The sequence below is a fragment of the Sphaerodactylus townsendi genome, linkage group LG02, assembly GCF_021028975.2.
Source record: "Sphaerodactylus townsendi isolate TG3544 linkage group LG02, MPM_Stown_v2.3, whole genome shotgun sequence".
In the NCBI taxonomy this organism is placed as follows: domain Eukaryota; kingdom Metazoa; phylum Chordata; class Lepidosauria; order Squamata; family Sphaerodactylidae; genus Sphaerodactylus; species Sphaerodactylus townsendi.
Window position 1 is genome coordinate 154345373 of NC_059426.1, and position 22436 is coordinate 154367808.

Genomic DNA, 22436 nt, shown 5'->3' on the forward strand with positions numbered 1-22436 from the left:
CAAAAACAATCCGCACCCTGAATGTTTATATTTTCATATTCATGATTGCAACAGTGACTGTCAGCAGGTTGGGTGGCCTCATTTCAGACATGATTTAGTGGCAGATGATTTTCTTTGATCGGCTGTTGGGTAACAGGAACCAAAATAAATTTGAATCTTTCCCAACCTGGAGCTGGCAACCCTATTATATAACAATTATTGAGGCATAGTATGCAATGCTGCAGCACCACTCCTGTTTATTTGAATTGGATCTGCATTATTGAGTGCATGCATCCATTATCTATACATTGGAAGATGGGCGCATGCCTGTTCGACCAATCAAGAATGTCTTCACTGTCTCTGCATAGGCCTGCAACTGCTGAAGTTGGCTGCGTGGCACAGAAATGAGCCTCTGGCCCTGCAATTGTGTCAGTCAGTCTAACTTTCAGTCCAGTTAGAGGTCTTTGGGCCTTTTTTCCCTTGCCAATTAAACTGTGCAGTGCATTGTCATTGGCAAGACAAGTTGCAAGGTCTGTTCAATGGGAACAGTGATTTCCAAAGTCAGGGCCCTTCCACACATGCAGAATAATGCACTTTCAATCCACTTTCACAATTGTTTGCAAGTGGATTTTGCTATTCCGCACCCCCTTCCGCACTTGCTGAATAATGCACTTTCAATCCACTTTCAATGCACTTTGCAGCCGGATTTTACTGTGCAAAATAGCAAAATCCACTTGCAAACAATTGTGAAAGTGGTTTGAAAATGGATTATTCTGCATGTGCGGAAGGGGCCACAGTAAAATCCAGCGGCAAAGTGGATTGAAAGTGCATTATTCTGCATGTGCGGAAGGGGCCTCAGCTGTGCGTTTTTTACCACAGAGGTCAATGGAATGTGAACCTCTCTGCCTTGGCGGAAGATTAATTATAGACATTTGTAGGAGCAAAGTAAGCAAGCAGTTGAGAGCTTCAAAACGTACCCCCTCCAAAACACACATAGAAAACTGGGTATGTGGTTTGATGTATTGTAACTAGTCTATATTTGTAGAAGACTATTCTCTAATGTCTCTTGTGTAATAAACTTTGTGGGGGGAGGGTTATATACTCAATCCAGCCAAAGTGAAGCACTTTTCTAAACCTTTTCAGATCACAGTGTAGGAAAAGTTAACTGTGCATGTGCTTAACTCATTGAAATCAGTGCGACAATTTTGCTGGATTGTGCCCTATAGTTTGGTTGCTTCAGCAGAAATTTTTAAATTGTTGTTTGAGGACTTTTGAATCATTTGCTTGTAACAATATTCAGAAGGCAGAGCAATCTGATCGACTTTCTGCCTTCCTGTGGATTTCCACCCAGCCTTTTAATTATTTTAAACTATTTCTCCTTTAGTCTGTAGTGAGTTTGTTGAGTAAGTTACGTAAGTAGAATTAGAAATGTACAATAAGTCCCTTGTCTGATATGCAGTTGTGTAACAGGTAATGCTTGCTTAGCCCTTAGATTCAAAAGTGGCCACTTATGGGAAAAAAGTGAATGTCTCCTTTTCCCCAGATTAAAAGCACACACAAACCACCATTCTCATTAGCTCACAAACATATGCTGCAGCCCCATCAACTATATATTATTTTTAAAGCTTTTCCAAACGTAGTTTAGCTAACATTTTTAGAAATATTATATTATTTCTAAATCCATGTGCCTGTTGAAACCTCATTATCTCAGATGATACTGATGGAATGTTGCGAAACAGTATCATGAAAATACATACAGACATTATTTTGATGCAATAAACATGTGATTTTTAAGGCTCTCTTAACAAACACACATGTTTATTCTTTGCTAAAAACATGTTTCTGTAAGTGCCACACCTATTTTTTGCAAGTAATACCTCCCTTGTTGTCAACGATGACGTTTAAACACTTTCCCCAAGACTGTTTTTTTAAAAGAATGCATTTCAGACAATTTGATTCTGATCCTCTTCTGCTTTCCCCCCTCTTCTGTGACAAATTGCGACAAATTTCACTGAACTGTGAAACATGGGTATGGCACTGAAACATGCATTTTTTATATTTTTGCTCCTTATGAACCAGATAACACATGAGATGCAATGGAAATTTCCCACAAGTAGCAGTTCTGGATTGTATTTTCTCCAAAGCATGAGAGTGAATGGTTGCTAGATTGTGCAAGATGGCACTAGTATTGGTGACGATTGCATCTCATGTGGGATGTATCTGGAGTTTTATTATTTGTTTTATAGTGTCATTTCAATGTAATGTGCTGTTCTTTGTGTCTTTGTTGTCTCTTTTTTTTCTTTGTCCCCCCAACAGCATTTTGTCCCGCACAGGGAAGAAGGAGAATCAAGATGCCTCCAATTTGACAGTGCCCATGACCATGTGTCTTTTTCCTGTGCCATTCCCACTCACCCCATCTCTAAGACCACAGGTCAGTTCCATCAACCCTACTGTTACTCGCTCCCTCCTTTACAGCGTCCTGCGAGATGCTCCCACTGAACGCGGCCAGCAAAGTCGTGATGCTCAGTTATCAGACTACCCATCATTGGACTATCAAGGACTATACGTGACATTGGTGACTCTGCTGGATCTAGTTCCTTTACTACAACATGGTCAACATGGTAAGTGAATCTTTGGAGCTCTACCTTCAACTTGATGCTGGGGGAAATGTGGAAGGCTTATGAAAGGCATGAGTTTAAACTGGTACAGATCTACATTTCTGTATCTGATTCAGTTACAGCTTGCTTTTCTCATTGAGACTCAAGGCAAATTACAGAAATCTAACCATAAAAGCAAACAGCAAGTACAAGTAAAACTGTTGCATGTTAGACCTATATTCTATATCTGCACTAAGCTGTATAAACTTTTTAAAAGTTAAATGTGGGCTTAAATGGGTGTAGCTCTAAATTCTGCAAATGTGAGAGATGTAGCACAGGTCACAATGCAATGTTATGCACTGTTTAATTCATGTGAAAATGTATATGTATGTAACCTCAGCTTGTGGGTTCTGTGGGGCAGTACTTGGAATGAGTTGCAACAACAATTTTTAAACAACAAAACGGTTTACTTTTCTTTACAATTAACACTTTTAAAACATCAACATTTAACGTTACAATTCAAGGTCCTGTTCAGGTTGCATTTCAAGTCCTTCTATTTACAGTCTACTGATATTGCCAAGTCCAATTCTTCTAACTGCCAAGTGGGTTTGGCTCCTAGCAAGGAACTCAAAGGGCTTGATGAACGAGGTTTGCAACATGATGAAGGTCTCGAGGAGAACTCTCACGCATTACAACCACAAAAGAAAACCCTGAAACAATAAACTCCAACATTTACAACATAGCAAAAACAACAACTACCTTCCCAGTAGTTCCCAACAATATTGCAATTACCTTAACAAGGTGTTAAGGGCTTATAGAAATCAAGGTCCGAGTCTGGTACCCTTGTCTTCTGCAAAGAGCTCTTTCAGCCTTTCTGCTGCTCTGAGTCTCCACCCCCTTACTGGGTCAACCCATTCTGGGCCAACCCATTCTGGGCATGGGGGTTACATGTACACTAGTGCACATCTGTGTTTATTGACAAATACTGTTGAAGTGATACTGTTGAAGTGATTTCACTTTGTGAAGAGACCCCATGGAGAGCAATTTTATATAAGGCCCTTTCCGCACAGCAAATGCAAAGAGGATTGCAGGCGGGATAAATGGACCCATCATAGCCCCGGGCCGTTCATATGGCTGGGTGTCCCATGGTCAGTGAGCACATTGGCCGGGGCACACACCCTCACACGGAGGTGCTTTTTTTCACTCACCTTCCTCTGCTGCATAGCTGCAGCCATGCTGCCATCCCTGTGCCCCTTTGTAGCTATGCAGCAGAGAGGCAGGGGCTGGGGGGGGGGGGAAGGAAAGCATGTCCAAGTAATGCCCTTCCTGGGGCAGCCATTCACTTGGCCATGGCTGCAATCCACAATAAAACAAGAGAATCGCAGATTGTGCGATTCTTGAAAAACCCAAGGGTTTTTTTGGGGGGGGGGGGAAGTGGAGCGGACTCGCATTAGGAGCTGGATCTGTGTGAAGTTCCCCTCCCAACACGGGTTTTATATCGTGGTTAGCTGTGAGGAAAGGGCCTAAGGTGGTTTGCAAGTTCATTCTAAGGTTTGATCTATATGATTTAGTTGGGCTGTGACTCAGCCTGCAGACGTGTTCAAATGGATCAGTCATCACTCTATTCCAAATGTTGGCATCCCTCCTTTCTGACAGGAATGTATTGCTGGCTTATATTTCCAGTATACCTCCACTGCCTCTTTGTTAGTAGCTGTAGAACTAGGATGAAGGTGAGAAAGAGCAAGCAAAATAAGGGCAAATGTTCTGAGTGATCAGACAGAAAACTGGCAAGCCTGGAGTCTCAGCCTTGTTCAACCTTTGGGTGCTTTTGGAGTGGAAAAGAAGGTAATGGGTATCACCAAAAATGGCAGCCATGAGTGGTATGGTGAAATAATAAAATGGCTGATGTGGCACTGGGACCAACACTAATATTTTGTGAAGTTCCAAGACAAGTATCCTGTATTGGAGGAAGATGTTTCTGAATGTGTGTTCCAGGCAGACTCAAAGATGATGCCTCTTGGAGTGTTCTGAAGAACTTCCTGTTCTGATGAGACAGAAGAAAGTCAGGCAGAACTGTCTCTTAGTTTTAGGGAAGAAGGAAATTGACATCAGTAAACACATGAGTAGTCACCATGCCTCCCATGGACACCTTGGCTTATTTCGCACATGCAGACTAATGCACTTTCAAACTGCTTTCAGTGCTCTTTGAAGCTGTGCGGAATAGCAAAATCCACTTGCAAACAGTTGTGAAAGTGGTTTGAAAACGCATTATTTTGCGTGTGCAGAAGGGGCCTATGGTTGAGAAGATGGTTAAGAAAAACAATAAATGTTTGTACTCTGCTATTGTCCATTTAAAATTTAATGAAATACGTTTAATAGAGGTGTTGCATCTGATCACCATGAAGGTGAATCAGGAGCCACTGTTTTAACTCTAAATTTTGTACTCTGTGGCAATATTTATGGAAGTTGAAGCTGTCTACTTCTGCCTTTGGGACAATAATGACTGCCGCAATTACAACAGTCATCAATCATTCTGTTATATTCCGCATTCAGAAGCTTTAGAGGTTGCAATTTGATCCTTGTTCAGAAAGAGAAAGAGACTTCACAAAGAATGTCTGGTAAATTTATATCCCTAGAAAGGGAAGAGAAGGGACTGATGGCAGAATTGACAGGCTATTTTAGAAGTGTGTGCAAGGGGTAGGGATGCTTTTACTCAATGGCTGGGACAACCTGAAGTAAGAACAACTGTGGCACAAAGATCTTGAGCACATCTGCCCATCAGTTTTACACCTCTCTCGGTGTGTGTGCGTCTGAAAAAGTCTACTGAAGGAGGAAACTATCTGAAGTATACTGGCAGAGGTGGTTTGATAAATATGGGGTCCTAGGCTGCAAAGGGCTTTATAAAGAATTACTAGAAAGCTTGAATTTTATCTTGATCCATGACTGAAAGTATATCCCCATCTCTGGTAAATTATGTTTTTTGATGAAATAACATAATGGAAATGCAGAGTAAAAAACCCCAATCTTTTCCATCAGTCAGTCAGTCAGTCAGTCAGTCAGTCAGTCAGTCAGTCAGTCAGTCAGTCAGTTATTTATTTTTAAATTATTTTATTTAAAATTAATTTTTAATTTATTATATAATCCGTGTTTCTCACGGAGAGTGGAGGCTGATTATGCAGTAGAAGTCAGTGTTATCAATACACCATTACAGCAATCTGGAACAAGGCGTAGCACATTAAAAACAATATGAGTAAACAATGCAGAACACAATATTACATAAGTATAAAACCAAAGCAGTGGGAATAGGATAATTCCTCTCAGAATTATAGAAAATGTGGGTGCCCAGTGGCTAGTACAGCAGTTTCCAACCTTTTTGAGCCTGTGGGCACCTTTGGATTATGACATAGGGTAGTAGGAAGGGCCACAAAATGGCTGCCACAAGAGGCAGAACCATTCTTAAAACGATTGCCACAGCTTAGTTTCAGTCACACAATGAAGATCCTTCAGCAATATTTTTAAAAATCTGCATAGCCAATCAAAAGCCTTGGGGTGGGGATGCACAAAAGCTCTACCTGGCCCCGCTTGCTTTCTGAAAAATTGTCGGTACAATGTACAATGTCTGACTGAATATTCAGAAGTAGACTGAATCTATCTGATAAGAATGTAAAACATAGGATGACTTTCATGTTTTGATTGCAAATTACCCTTCCAGCTCATTATAGAGGAAAACAGGGACATTATAGTAATGTACCAACTCTCATACCAAAAATGCCCAATCCCCAGTATCATCCTGCTATGCTGAAGAATATACTTCACTTTTGATATGCTGTTTTGATAACCAGAAGAGAGAGTGTTCCACTGGTTAAATATGTTTTTCAGAACCAGAACTGTCCTGTAATATGTCATTAACAGTTCTGTCCTGCTCGAGGCCTCCATGCCTATGTGTTTTACCAATAGGTGCATTAAGGACAGGATGAATCTAACCGTCCACTCAGAGTAACTACAGACACGAGAATGGAAATGAATCTGAAGGGTAACAGTGCTAGCAATTCAATTTGAATAGGTTGTCCCCAGAAGGCAGTAACAACAAGACAGGGACAGTGATTTTTCCAGGAGCCAGGAAATAGTTGTAATGTAGCTTATTTTCTAACCAGGTATTCACATTCTTTATTTATGTATCTTTGACAGATCTTGGACAGTCCATTTTTTACACAACCACATGTTTGCTACCTTTTCTCAGCGATGACATCTTGAGTACTTTGCCATATACAATGATTTCCACTTTAGCCACGTTCCCACCATTTCTCCATAAAGATATTATAGAGTACCTCAGCACATCTTTCTTGCCCATGGCTATACGTAAGTAAATTCCAGTTATGTTTCTGAAAGTGAATTGCAAGTTCCTCCTTATTTGCTGAGACAATAGGGGCATTGCCTCCATGCGTGTGAATACATCTTCTTAAACAGAAACAACAAACAGAAAAGCTTTATTGTTGTGATGGATTCCCCACACTTTCCAAAATCACCAAGGCAAGGAAACCACTCACTGACCAGACTTGTCAGATTTTTCCTGCCTTTTTCACCTCAGGGACTGAGGTGCTTCAAGAATGGTAGCATTTGGTGACAAGAAGCATTTTTCCTCAGCCCTGTTATACTCCCAGAAGGTAAAGGAAGCCGTTATTTTAAAAACTTCCTTGGCAAGCCCCTTTTATAAGGCACACCAAAATAATAATACTGTACCATCATCATCATCATCATCATCATCATCATCATCATCATCATCATCATCATCATCATCATCATCATCATCATCATCATCATCATCATCATCTCTCTCTCTCTCTCTCTCTCTCTCTATCTATCTATCTATCTATCAATTTTTGATTTAATATGCCGCCCCATCCCCAGAGGGGATTATTAATAATGATGATGATGATAATGACGAGGATGAAAACAACAACAACAATAACAACAACAACAACAGAGAGATGTAAAACTTAAACCAATTAAAATATTTATTTATGAAGAGATGGGAATGGGAGATGAACATCTGGGAAAAAGGAATGGATAAGGCAGCATAAATAAATATTTACAACAGAGATCTTTGGCAGAAAAGCAGCAATAGCTTTTAGGCACAGATTTAAATAAGTTTCTTCAGTTTTAATTAGCTTAGATGGTAAATTCTTGTGTTCTAAAGATTGTGCAGTTTATTATATAAGATGTTATTCTGGCTAATGGATTACTTCTCTCACACACAGGATCCTATCAGGCTTAGTGTATTAAGTTTAGTACATTCACTCAGCCTTCACAGATAGAAAGCCCTCAAAATTAAAACATAAAACACTCTGCTGAGGAAAAGAAAGTAAAACCCAGTATCCCATAATTACTGGTATTTAGAATTCTTCTTCCCTCTTCCTGGAAGATTTATCCCTCACGGGTTATATATATGGCTCTTCAGCCTGAGCCCCTCAATAACCCAACCACCTGATCTCCTAGTCTGGGTATATTTGATTTCAACCACAGCACCCAGGGCTGTCACATGGTAGAATTAGACAGATTCACTTCACTGACTGAACAATTTTCCTCAGAGAGGTTATGTGCTAAGCATAGCAAAGACAGGTAGCAATTCAGTTCAGGAACTCCAAAATCCAAAAAGCCTCTCAGATAGTTTTACATAGGGAGATCTCCTCCCTCCTGGTAACATCAATACACTTCAAGCAATCAGAGTGAAGGGTTGCCTCAGCCAGTCAGGTGGCTTCCCTGTTCTTAGACTGCTAGGTCTTAGTCTGAGTGAAAACAATAATAGCTGCAGACAGAACTTCACTTTTAAAAACACACTTTTCTCTGTCACACTTGTCACTTATACATGAATGAGAAGGAATGGATCTCAGACCAACTAGATATCAGTCAAGTAGCTCCTTGGAAACTAACAAGATTTTAAGGGTATGAGCTTTTGAGAGTCAAAGCTCCCTTCGTCAGAAATGCCCTAAAAATCTTATTGATCTCTGAAATCCTATTGGACTTGAATCTAGTTCTTCTATTGCAAGCCAACATTGCTACCCTATGAAACTATCAATACACTTTAAAGTTGTGATTCCCTGCCAAGAGATGCTCATAATTTTGATTATAACTGATAAAGGGAGCTGGTCCATATGAGGGTTTTCTCTGCAACTGTAAGGCCTGATTTATTCAGTTGTTATTCACAGTCCTGATGATGTTTCCCTAACCCATTGCCTTGCTGTGTTTTCCTTGTTACCTTACTGGGCAGTTTTCCAGAACTGATTAAGGTCTGCACAAGGATAGAGGTGAAAGTGACAGTTTTGTGTACATGTGAAAATTCTGTTGGTTGGAAGCAAATGTGCCCTTCTGTTGCCCTATAACAGCACTTACACTTGCAGAATGCCAATTTGTTGATGAAACAAGATGGATGGTTTTTGTTGGTTTCTTCCTCATCCTGTGGATCCCCATTTTGCCCTGTACATTGCAGGCAGGGAACTGGGGAAAAGGAAGGGGAGGGAGGGAGGGAGGAAAATCCCATTCATGAACTTTGCTCTGTTCAAATTTTAGATTCAACCCAGAATCCTCAGTGTTTATTTTTTGGCGGGGTGGATGGCCGAAGGCAAATGCGGAACACTCTTCTTCCAATACTGATCCACTTCTCTCTTTCTATTTCAACGATGCATACAGCTCTGTGAGCATCCGGTTGATTCAGGGAACTCCATGAATGCAGGAGCTCCCATGTGAAGTTCCCAAAGATAGTGTTCGTTTGTCAATATGCTGTTTCTCTTCTGTAGAAAAGAGAACTCTGGTAAAAGGCAATGAGGAGCTCCTTTATGCTTATATTTCCAAATGATAATGGCAACAAAATGCTCCATTTTCTATTTAACCTGGTACTGTCTCATTTCTTCAGTTTTACTCATTTATGGGCTAATTTTTCCCAAAGCACTAGTGAAAGCTATTTCGCTTATGAACAAATTCGTATTTTGCTCTTTCAGCTTCCTTACCATTGAATATCATATTTGTCATATTTTATGCCTTTGATGCTTTCCGACTGAATGCTTTATGTATTAGCTTAGAACATCGGAAACATGTCTAGTTTGGAATTTAAGTTTTCATCAGAATAGATTGCTCCCTTACTGTGTGTTCCACCAAAATGCTGGATGGCAACTTTACAGCAGCTTTGTGATGGCAACTTTACAGCTGGATGGCAACTTTACAGCAGCTTTGTGATTCAGTGTCCCCTTCTGCATGGGCCAATAAATGAGGGCTAATGACAGTATAAAACCCGCTTTTGGGGGGGAACTTTGTGCAGATCCCGCTCCTAACGTGAATCTGTTCTGTGTTCCCCCCCAACCTGGGTTTTTAAAAAATCACTCTATCTGCAATTCTTTTGTTTTAACGTGGCCATGCTTCCCTGCATTTTCCAAGCTCCTGCCTGGCAGCTGCGTAGCCACACAGGGACATGGGGTGTTAGCATGGCTGCGGGGTCCATGCCTGCTTGCCCAGGTAGCTATGCAGCGGAGGAGGGGAATTTAAAAAAACACGCCTCCGTTCAAAGGCACGATGGCAACCCTGAATTGCTTCTGCGGGCTCCGTCCGCTGCCTGCATGGAAGCAAATGAATGCCCCAACGGCAACATGGGTTGCTTTATCCCAACTGCAACCCACTGTACTTTGCCTATGTGGAAGGGGTCAGTAATAAGCATATGAGCCTGTTTCTGATTCCATCCAAAGGCCCCTCCCACTCCTTTCCCCAGTTTCCTGCTAGCAGTTCCAAGGCTGGGGGGAAAAATGGGGGGAATTGGAAGGGGTGCACCAACACGCAAAATAACTTCTAGTGAAAGAAACAGAAGTGGTGTCATTATGTTGGGGTGGCACTCCAGGGTTCACTTAAATATTTTGGGCAAATCCTACAGTGTGTTAAAAAAGTAGACTAACATAAGAGCTGTAGTGAGGGGGGAATGAGATCAAGTGGTAAAACTGATTGGATCGAAGCCCGTCATTTTTGAGCGTAGATATTTTAGTGTGCCTTTTGGTGATCTGTATCAAGCCAACACAGGTTGGAAACCATTTTCTCATTGAGGCCTGTGCCTTTCATTTTTTTAAAAAAGTATTTTCCTTCCCCCAAGTTAATCTGGCTGAAATATAAAAAACAGTGTCAGCAAATGCCTTATAAAACTCAAACCAAGGCATTACTTCAATATAAAAATCAGTTCCTCTGTTATTAAATCACATCTTGTGTTTACCTTTTTTCTTCACAATCTACATCCTACTATTCTTTCATTCAAAAGGTTGTAATGTACAGTGACTCAATAGAACCCTGTTTGTCTCAGGTTTTAAAAAATCAATTTTACCAAGTGGGAAAGAATGAAACTAAAGCATTTTCACCCTTATGTGATGGCAGATGTTGCCTCTTCAGCATCAAATTACTGAGTATGCTGTGGGTTGCATATGTTCCCAATTTTGCAGCACACCCATGATTATCATGGGTCAGGAACATGACAAAGCTGGAAGAGGATAGCCCAGAGCAGAGGTGTAGCTATAAGGGGACAGGGGTCACGCCATGCACCAAGCGTGCACCAGTGGGTCACATGGGGAGTGGAAAATTGTCCCCTCTCCCTTCCCCCTACTTACCATAGTTTAGCCACTTAAAAAGCAGCCTGGTGAGAAGTACACTTCCTAGGAGACCTTGAGAGTCCCCTCCCCCAGGGAGGCCTCTGCAGGAGTTGGTACTTTCAAGGTCTCCTGGGAAGTGTACTTCCCACCGGGCTGCTTTTTCAAACTTTGAGCTAAACTAAGGTAAGTATTGGGTGGAGCAGCGGGAAAGGGAGAGGCAGGCACAGGGGGGCAGGATGGGTGCCATTTTGCCCCAGGCACCATTTCCCTCCCCATACCTCTGGCCCAGAGTCATAGAAGAAACAGATCATCCAAGACTCTTGGTCAATCAGCTATCACAAGTCTGCATTGAGTAGATTATACAATGTGAATTAGAGACGTATTTGTCTCCTGACCTATTGGTTGACTATTGTAACAAGGTGCCATCAATCAGCTATAAAAAATGGAGTAGATTTCTGGAAGGAGATGGCCTGGGATTAATCTGTTTCCACATTTGTATTCTATCCACCCTCCAAGGAGTTTAGGGGGGGGGGGATTCAAGGTGCTTTTTCATACCACATTTTGTTCTCACAACTCCATGAGGTAGTTTGAAACTAAGAGAGAATGATTGACCCAAGATCATCAGTGAGCTCTACTGCTGAGATGAAATTTGGAGCTGGATCTCCTAGCTTCTACACCAGGGTTTCCAGCTGACTGATCTTATCAACACTACTGGAAATTTGAGAAAGAAAGTGAGCACCACCACAAAATGGCTGCTGTGAGAAGTATAACTCATCACAAGGAGGCTGAGTTGAGAGATGGGACTAATCACAAAATGGCTGTCACAAGATCTTGAGAAGTTCCAAATCAAGCAACCCTTTGTAACTGAGGCAGCTGTTTCCAAAGTCATTCTTCTAGCAGACCTAAATGGGATACTTCCTGGGGCCTTGCTCCACTGAGGTCCTTAAATGTGTCCTTTCCTTTAGGGAAGAAGCAAGTGGGCAGCAGGAAACGTGTTGGTGGGGATCATGCCTATCACTGATGCCAGTGGGAAACCCTTGTAGGCTTGTAGTTCCAATGTCTGAATGTCATTAATTCCATGTTTGAATGAAACTTACATGATCAAAATGTCAAATTTCCATTTGCATCATCCAACGTGTTGAACCTCTGTTTTCTGTTTTCCTTGAAGTGGGTTCCTCAAGAAGAGAAGGGGTTCCAGCTCATGTTAATCTGTCTGCTTCTTCAATGCTAATGATTGCAATGCAGTACACAACCAATCCCGGTATGTTTCAGCCTTTTGGGCAAGTTGTATATCTGTCAATCTTTCTGTATATCTGTTATGTGAAAAAGCACATTAAAATGTTTTTAGCAGGGCTGTTTGAAAGCCTATGCTGCAGGAAATGCTTCCCATTATGTTTGCATTTTGAAAAATAAGTTTTAAAAATAGTCCTTTTAAATTGCTAAGCCTGGAGGAGCCTCTTTGGTGATAACAGATTTCACAGTGTTGCAAGCATAAATCTGGATACCCAGCTTTGAACTATTTCTAAAAATTCTGTTTTAATACATGAAAGTAGAAGCGTGTCAGTTTTTATCTCTGTGACTTTAGTGGTAATTAAGGTTGTGTTAAATTCAAATAGAAAGTTGTTAATTGCCTCAGATGTTGCATTTCTGTAAGGCCGCATGATAGTGTTTTCCAGGCAGCCTTAATGTTCCAGCTTCTTTCCTCTTCATTACTCCCCCCCCCCATGTTCCCACACAGCTTGCTGTCCTGGCTTTTGAATATTTCCTCCCTGCTAATTCTGAAACCTGGGGAAAACAGGTTGGGGAAAAAGCCAGGCAGCCCCACCCAAGAGCTGGGCACCAGGATGTGGTGCTGCTGCCACGCCTGACTTCTGCCCCCAAAGAGGTTTCCCAGCAGCATGGGGAGGCTTCATAGGCATGAAAACCTTCCCACTGCCAAGAATCCCTCATTGTGTTTAACTGGCTTACACCAACGGCGTGCGGTGCAAACTGTTTTACAAACACTGTAAACTCTGGCTTGTGAGTTTCTGTAGGGCGGGAGCAGGGCCAGAGTTTGCAATAACAAATTTTTTTGAAGACAAAATGGATTTTGCCTGTTAACATGCAACATCCGCCAATAACGTTTAACATCACACTTCAAGGTCATTCGGGTTGCATTTTTCAGTCCTTATATTTACAGTCTACTGATACTGCCAAGTCCAATTCTTCTTTGCAAGTGGGTTGGCTCCTGAAGACTCCAAGGGCTTGATGAACAGGATTCAACTTGATGAAGGTTTCCAGGAGAACTCTCACCCATTTCTACCACAAAAAGAAGCCACCGAGCAATAAACTCCAACATTTTACGGCAGAGCGAAATAAACAACTACCTTCCCAGTAGTTCCCAACAACATTGCAGTTACCTTAACAAGGTGTTAAGGGCTTATAGAAATCAAGGTCCGAGTCTGGTAGCCTTGTCTCCTCCAAAGAGCTCTGCAGCCTTCTGCTGCTTTGAGTCTCCACCCCTTTCTGGGTCAACCCATTCTAAGCATGGGGGTTACACCAGCATAATGAGTTGAATGACCAGGAGGGAGCTCCTCCCCTGGCCCCACCCCAGCCCCCACTAAGCCAGTGGCAGGGGTGCTGGGACACTGGTGCCACATTTGGCACTGCGTTCCAGCACTGGGGAGGGCTGCGGCAGCTGCATGTTGGACGAATCGCTCTTCCACCAGGGTAAGTGTCTTAGGGAGGGCAAATCTACCAGAGGACTGCTCCCACGGGTGAATTCAACCCCTGCCCCCGGATGGGGCTCCAAGTCTCCTAAACTCTTTAATAGTAAGGAGGAAGCAGTCAGGCTTGATTTGAAGAACAGAAGTCTTGGCACAATTTTAATATATGAAAGTTCCTTGCCTTTAACAGCTCAGCTAGAAGCAACAGGCAAAGCATTCCCTATCACAGCACTTCTGGGCTCAGAAAAGCTTCACCCATTGAGCTTCTGTCCATATAATGCCACTCATCTGTCAATAAAAAGATGGTACTCCTTGACATACCAAAGAGAAACCAAAATAATAAGAAAGGGCACAGTTGCATTGCATGCTTCTATATTTTGACTGGATTGACTTCCCAAATAATCCTGGGCAGTAAGGCTCTTTTTAGGCGAAGGATTGTTAAAGCAGTTGTAGTACAGTGCAGTACAGTATCTGAAACTTGTAGTACAGTAGTGCTCACAGACCTGGCATTGGATTTAGACACATGGTTTATACCAGATGAGATAAAATCATGTTGACTACACAGAGTACAATAAGCCAGCATTTTCTTTCAGGCCATTTACTGTAGCTCTGTTCATAAGTTACAGTGTATGCATGCATATTTGTTGTGTCCGCTCATACACCTGTAAGGAAGAACCAATGCATGTTCACTTTATGAAAGAAACTGAGGACCAGTACTTGCATAAATGTGGGATTTGATTCACCTAGTCAGCTGTACATGCGTTGACCGTGACATGAGAATTACGGAACACATATAAAGAAAAATCAAGTTGTATGTGCATTCACTGTAACTTGTGAACAGGGCTTTTGTTGGACCTTAGCTGGGTTCACTGTTGTTCCCATGATAGTGTTGAAAAGCTTTTAAAAGGAACAGAAATATTTTCTAATTAACTTCTGATAAACTTTGCCCCCTTCTGCACATGCAGAATAATGCACTTTCAGTCTATTTACTATTACGCACAGCTGCAAAGTGCATTGAAAGTGGATCGAAAGTGCATTATTCTGCATGTGCAGAAGGGGCCTTTGTCATAAGAAAGAACAATTATTCAGCCTATCAGTGCAAGTATGCAGCCTCTAAGGTGGCTTACTAGTGATGAATGGTATTCCCGTTGATTAGCTTCAAGGTCATTTAAACGTATTAAATCATTACATCAGGACATTCAAGGCAATTTGACAATATAAGATTTGACAGGAGAAAGCAATACACTGCCGAGATTGTCTCAAGTTATTGGTTGCCTTCTTGGGAGTGGAAGGTATGAAATCCCTGGCTGGGATGGATATCACTTGTCTTTCCCTTGGAGTTCCAAAGATTGTGATCTATCTCCAGGGAAAGTGGAGGGAAGGCTGCCTCGTTTCTCTCAGCCCTTTGGTGCTTTCTTCATGATACAATGGCATAAGTAAAATAGTAAGGAATGACTGTACTTATGTAAGTGGTAAGGAATGTTTTGACTGGATTTCAAATGTTCATCATCAATGAAAGGGCCCCTGTTTTCCTAAATACCTCTCACATACTATGGAGAATATGGTTAGGCAAGAACTCAGTTCCTCATCCTAGCATTAAACACACACACAAGGACACATTCATTGATGCATTCTGAGGATGTATAGGCCTATGAAGAATATACTAGGTGTCCTTGAGTGTCTGTTGTCTGCCAGAATTTGGCTATGGTGACTATAATATTGCTATATCCACAGATAAGACTACCAGAATGAAGGGTGGCTTGAAAAAAATAGTATTGCTATCCTTTTGCAAAAAAAAAGCCCAATTAAATCAATAAAAATGTTACAAAACTTTTCTGTTTCTTAATTTTACATTTCAACTGGAGTGCTTCTGTTTGTCTTTTCTCATCCAGTGTATCACTGTCAGTTACTGGAATGCCTTATGAAGTACAAACACGAAGTGTGGAAAGTAAGTTTGTGGTACATTGCATTTTGTGGGAACAGTTGCCCGAACAATTTTTTTATTTGACAATTGAGATCCCTGTAAATGGTCACCTCAAACAGTGGCAACAGTTTGTATGTCTTATTCCTTTCCTGTAGTCTGAGTAGTATTTTTGTACTGAAGTATGAATTTAAATTTTCAGTGTTACCTTACCCCACTTCCCATCTCTGGTTCTGGTTTTAGAAGCAGATCAAACCATTTGAAATCAGGGAAGAAATAGTATTGATTCGATCTTTAAAACAGGTCACACATGCTAATGCACACATACAAGGGTGCAATTTCTTTTACAATATGAAGTCCTTGGGAGTATGAGGTACCCAAGGGCCACTTGCTTGAATATTTATTTACTTTTTCTCACTGAGACTCAAGGTGGATTACAACATATGAGTCTGCCCACACAGTAGAATTTTCTGGAGAGACATTTCTTTGTTTCACACCATCTTCAGAGGTTAGGTGGTGATGGGGAAGAGATATGACAAGATCCTGGTGGCAGCACTGAGCATATTGAATACTCTTCAGGAGGCTTGTTTGGTACCATTTCTGTTAGCTTTTAATTTGCTGGTGAGACTAATGTGTTTAAAAGAAAATTACTCTAAAGTAGGAACATTGTTTCTGAGACACAGTTTTACTGATGTATGTGCTCTGAATTATGATAGTATTTCACTGTTCATTTTGAAATATCTTTCAAAATGTTTTAACTTTTCTTAACTGGTATCAGTATGTGATTTTGGTTTATTTTAAAAATAATGGCACTTTGCATGCAGCTTGAGAGATCTTAAGGACCTCAAAAAATGGTAGAAGTATTTTAATAAACAAATACCACAGAAATATAAATGAACATCCTTAAGATTTCTACAGAGCTTTCAGTGAAGCAAGTGCTTTTCTTATATTATTTTGGCACAGTTTTTCCTATGCTGTATCTCGTTCATCTGGGGATACTGATACTTTCTGAAACTGAACTTCCAGCTCCTTTTTTTTGTTTTAGGATTTGCTGTACGTAATTGCGTATGGCCCCTCTCAAGTAAAACCTCCTGCGGTACAAATGCTTTTCCACTACTGGCCCAACCTAAAACCTCCAGGGGCAATAAGTGAATACCGAGGCCTACAATACACAGGTCAGTGAAACACCGTCCAGTTGCGCATTCTAATACAACAGCATTACATAATATATAGTCGATGCGAATAGCTTGTGGAAAGTTCTGTAGTATTTTTCTCTCCCCTGAGCAATGGTTTCTATATACCGAGTGTTTTTAGCATCATGCAGAAAGTGCTTCCAAGCCATGGTGTGGTTTTCTGTTAACGTGCTTCCCCGTAAAGGAGCAACCAACAGTTTCCAGCTTCTTAACTTGAAAATGAGTTCAGCATTGGAAGTGTTTGCCAAGAAAAAGTGTGGAATGCTCTTCTTCAGTCTGGCTTTTAACTATCTGTTAAGGATGTTTCAGCTAGAGAAGATCCTGTCTTAGGGCAGAGGGTTGGACTAGGTGATCCATTGGGTGCCTTTGAATTCTATGATTCTATAATGAAACGGCTGGATTCTGCAGCTTCAGCCAAAGAGCCTGTCAGTGTGCCAATTGTACTAATTCCTTGCTTCTATCTCCCTAAGTAGGGGGGATACTGGTTTTTTCCTGGACCGGTGGAAAAAGAAACTCTTCTTTCTCACCATCTCTGCTTCAGTGCCTCATTCTCTCTTGCTGTCATTTAGGGCTGGTTTACACATGCATAGAGTTTCCTTTCTCAATGCTGAATGTGTGAACATTCAGCCTTGGAGGTGTTAACAAAAGTTCTACATGTAGTGTAGCCTGTAGATGAAGACAGGCGTCATATTTTTTTTAGCAGTTGGGCTGATTGGAAAGCACCCCCGTTATGTTCAGTTCAAATGTACTTTCCTTTCCTGAGCTGAATTCTGGAAAAAATAGTTTGGTGCAGAAAGTTGGGTATGGATGGCACAGATTGGCTAGTGTCCATGTTGCCTCAATCTACAGAACAATTTTTAACTTCTTTAAAAATACATTTTTGAACAATAAAGCAACACAAGTTGCTAAGCATATTTATCCTGCTTTAATATATATATATATACGTGACTGAAATTATGATGCTGGGAAGAAACTGGCTCTCTCTTTATGCTATATTTGTCTTTATCAGCTGTATTTTGACTTGTGCAAGTCATCATTTGAAACTGCAGGTTTTGTGGAGAATTTGCATGTGTGACTCAGCCCTTAGAAATATACATGTATTTAATATGCAGGATTACGCTGCTGGGATTTCCAAGTCTTTCTGCATTTAGAATATGGACTCCCATTATGATCTAGCACAGTAGTTAATGGCTCTCTAAATGCTCAGGTAAAGTTGTTTGCCCGCAGGGGTGCTTGAGATCTGGATTTAATTGGAGTTGTGCGCTGAAATTTCATCCGTAATGATCCGCCAGCACACATTCTCTCTGAGCCACAACTGAATAAGTGCTGATGCTGGATGGACATCAGAGTCAGAGATCAAAAGAATTCTGAATCCACCTGGAGTTGAAGACCAAAACCTGATCCCCAACGCTTGCCACTCACTACAGAGGATCATCCTGAAAGATCTCCCTCACTGTTGTATCTAATCCATATTCAGCTGTTCATTTGCTTATGCGTTTATCAGTGGTGATTTTGTTTTTCAGCATGGAATCCTATACACTGTCAGCACATTGAATGCCATAATGCCATTAACAAGCCAGCAGTGAAGGTAATGGACATGTTCGCACCCCTTAGATTTTGCCCACGGAAGAACCAACCTACTGATAATTATGTTCAAATAGACCCAGGAATTACAAGGCAGAGTTAGAAAGAAAAGGACTTTCTCTCTAACACCCTGTTAATCTGAAACCCTGCTTTACACTCTTATTTTAGCAGTACCTGTTGTAGCTAAGACCCAGGGTAGCTGTTTATAAATATGAATATAAGGTGAGTAGCTTGTTTGGCCAGATACGTGGCCTGTCTAATCCAGCATCCAGTTTTCCAACTTGGCCAGTCAGGTATCCCAAAAGCAGGGCACAGAGACCAAAGTGTCCTGCTGTTTTAGACTCCCCACCTATAACTGATATTCAGAGCTATATGGCTTCTGAACATGGTGTTTCTGTTTCGTCATCATTATAGTCCACCTTCTGAATCCTAAAACCCTTGCTATAATTATGCACACATCGTTTTCCTTGCCTCTGCTCATACTGGAGCCTAGACACCCCTTACAGCACCATCATAAAGAAGAAGAATATGAAGAGTTTATCTCCTTTAAGGAGTCTCAATGTGGCTTACAATCTCCTTCCATGCCTCTCCCCACAACAGACACCTTGTGAGGTAGGTGGGACTGAGAGAGTTCTGAAGAACTGTTAGTAGCTCAAGGTCACACAGCAGATAGGAGTCTGTCCCTCATATGGAGGAGTTGGGAATCAAACCTGGTTCTGTAGATTAGAGTCCACTGCTCTTAACCACTACACCACAGCATTACATCATAAACAGCATTTACTACAATGGACTTTGATACAAATGGGGAACCTGCAAGATCTCATCCTTTTTATTCTCCATTGCTGGGCTGCCCATTTGCTGGCCAGCCTTCCAGCCAGCATCATGGCTGCTCGTGCTGCTAGGTTCTCCTTCCTGCCTAGCATACTGTTGCCGAATTAAGGTTGCCCCCTTATAGCCCGAAGGACTCTCCTTTCAGGACAAGGGCACACAAGAAGGGATTAACCCCCTTCTTCCTTTTTTAACTTCACATTTTCCTGAAAACCTGGAGGGTCCACTGCAGGTCTACAAAAGAATATGCCCCATCTGAACCAGGGCTCATTCTCTGGATTTTTCTATCCACATGAGGTCTGGTTCAGATTTTTGATACATGGTAACTTCACTTAGAATGGCACCTTTAGAGGACTTATTACAGAAGAAGACAAAGAAGAGGAAAATATTTTTATACCCTTCTCTTTTTTACCTTAAGAAGTCTCAAAGTGGTTTGCAATTGTATTCCTTTCCCCTCCCCACAACAGACACTTTTGTGAGACAGGTGGGGCTGAGAGAGTTCTGAAAGAACTGTGACTGGGCCAAGGTCACCCAACAGGCTTCATGTGGAGGAGCAGGGAATCAAACCCAGTTCTCCAGATTAGAGTCCACTGTTCTTAATCACTACACCATTCTGGCTAGGTGTGATCAAGAGAAAGAATACCAAATTACTGTTTGTATATAGGACACCTCTGCCTGTTTATTTCCCAGAGTATCCCCAATCCCATATCATTATCTTTCTCTCATTATCAGTATTATCCTGCAACTATAACATTGGCTGTCAGACAATTGTAACCAGTACATTGCATTGCATGGAAAATGTAGAGAAGTTCTGTGCTGTTCCCAGTTTGTATTTTTGGGGGGAAAGCACAATTAGCCTTTAAGAAGTTCAGGATTAAGTGGCTGGTACTTGAGCTAAGCCTGAGAGTAGAACTACTCTTTTTAAAGGCACAGAGCTACCACCAAAAGTGGCATCCCTTCCCTTATTCTTGGTTCTGACATCATGATGTTGTAAGTTTGCTCACCCCTGCCAGCCGGTGATGCAGAGTAGGGTGAACACACAACATTATGATGTCATGCAGCAGGCTACATGATGTTGCAAAATATGGGGCAGGGGAGAACTTGACTTGGGATTTCCATTTTTGGAGGCACCTCATCTCCTTCAATGTGCAGTTCTCCCGTAATATAGCGATTTTCTCAGGAATAAGTTCTGGTTGACTCTTAAAGATCTTACATTCTTCCCTTCCATCCAGTTAGCAGCTTCCACAACGTAGTTCCAATTGCAAGCAGATCCCATTCTCTTTCAAAATTGTAGTGAACAGCATTTTTCCAGCTTGTGTAGCCCGAATTTGTTTGCATATAAATCCATCTCATTTTGGCATGCCAGATTTTCCCTAGGGAGGGATTTAGTGAAACTGAATATGTTCCCACAAACCAAAACTGCTGAATGAGAAATGATCACATTACCTCTTTTCCTGGGATGAATGAATTCCCAACAACTATTTTCCAAGCAAACATTCAGCACGTTCTCTCTTTCTCATGTTTGATCTTGCCCTTTGCCCAAGGAATTCAGGAACATTATATTATAGGCCTGCCAATAGCCATGGAGAAGAATGTCCTTTAACAGAGGTTTAATTTGTGGAAGTGGGCAGTTGAAGCTTTTCATGGTGTGGAGGTAAATGAGACCATCTGATAAATAAAATCCCTTAAAGTCAATATGGAGGAGACAGGACTTTTGTTTCTTTATACATGTTCCTGGCACCTTTCTCAATTCACTCGTTCCCGATTATCCTTTCCTATACCTGAGCACTAAGATAACTGGTAGGATCACCTGGAGAAGTCCAGTATCTAGAAAATAGATTCTGTTGTATCCATGCATCTGCTAATAAAGTTTAGAAGATACATTGACTGGAATGCCTTTTTGGAGAGAGAAACTGATTCTATCCTTCCTGTGTATTTCAGATGTGCATAGATCCTTCCTTGTCTGTGGCTTTGGGTGATAAACCACCCCCTCTCTACCTTTGTGAAGAATGCAGCCAGAGGATTGCAGGGTGGGTAGTGTATGAGAGGCCAAAGTTACACAAGCTATCAAGAATTTAGGAATCATCTACTTTTAAACCTGTGTGGAACTTCAGTAACAAAGTCCTGCTCAAATGAAACTGTACAATTCTGAGACAACTGAGGTCTAGAGAGATGGCCTTTTTCTTTTATATTACCCACCAGACCACACTGTGGTCTTCCAGTTAGTGTGTGTGTATATATATATATACTTGTGTATATATATATATATTTGTGTATGTATATTCTAACTACCTTCCCGCAACTGAGGAGCAAGCTGACCTGGTGGGGAGGGCAGTGGGACACTGCTTTCCCTATCCAGTGTGCCAGCACCCTCCCCATTGCCCCACTACCCTCTCCCTGCTCCCCATTCCCCTGCCTTCCATCTTCCACCCCCCAACGACCAAGCTGGGACCTGCAGGGCATTGGCAGGTTGCCATTTGCTGCCCTACAGGCCCAGCCGAAGCCTCCCCACTCCCTCGCCTGGCCTCTTCCAGCCCCCAAACAGCAACCTGAGAAGGCGGGGCATCAGGGGGGGAGATGGCAGGCAGGGAATCCACTGTCCTGCTGGGCTCAGCCCAAGCCTCCCCACTCCCCTGACACCTTCCCACCCACAAAAGACCAAGTCAGGCCTGGCAGGGCATGGTCACCAAGCCAACCTTCCTGCCGGACCTGGCACTCGCCTCCCTGTCTGCCCTCTCCCAGTCCTCCAATACCCTCCCAGTCCCCGGCTACCCTCCCCTACCCGAAACAGCAAGCCAATGGCGGTGTCCTGGGATCATCAACAGGTAGGCAGTGGGCCAGCAGTGGGAGGGTGCAGGTAAAGCAGCAGTAAAGCCCAGTGTGAGAGAACATGCTTGCTCCCACCCACCCACTTTTCTATAGCATATCGCATTTTACCCTGCAATGGGCTTTACCACTAGTATATATATAACAATAAATAGTCTGTGTGAGGTCCCTGATTTGAATTAGATTGG

General features: G+C 41.9%; 1 protein-coding gene across 1 annotated transcript in view; it reads left to right on the forward strand.

Moving 5' to 3' along the window:
• UNC79 (unc-79 homolog, NALCN channel complex subunit) overlaps positions 1 to 22436 on the forward strand; it is a 121866-nt gene that overhangs the window by 14379 nt on the left and 85051 nt on the right. The window contains exons 3-9 of the mRNA XM_048484629.1: positions 2296 to 2600; positions 6765 to 6935; positions 12360 to 12452; positions 15789 to 15844; positions 16863 to 16992; positions 18534 to 18598; positions 21364 to 21452. Of these exons, the coding sequence (XP_048340586.1) occupies positions 2296 to 2600; positions 6765 to 6935; positions 12360 to 12452; positions 15789 to 15844; positions 16863 to 16992; positions 18534 to 18598; positions 21364 to 21452 (909 nt within the window). The remainder of the gene's footprint in view (positions 1 to 2295; positions 2601 to 6764; positions 6936 to 12359; positions 12453 to 15788; positions 15845 to 16862; positions 16993 to 18533; positions 18599 to 21363; positions 21453 to 22436) is intronic.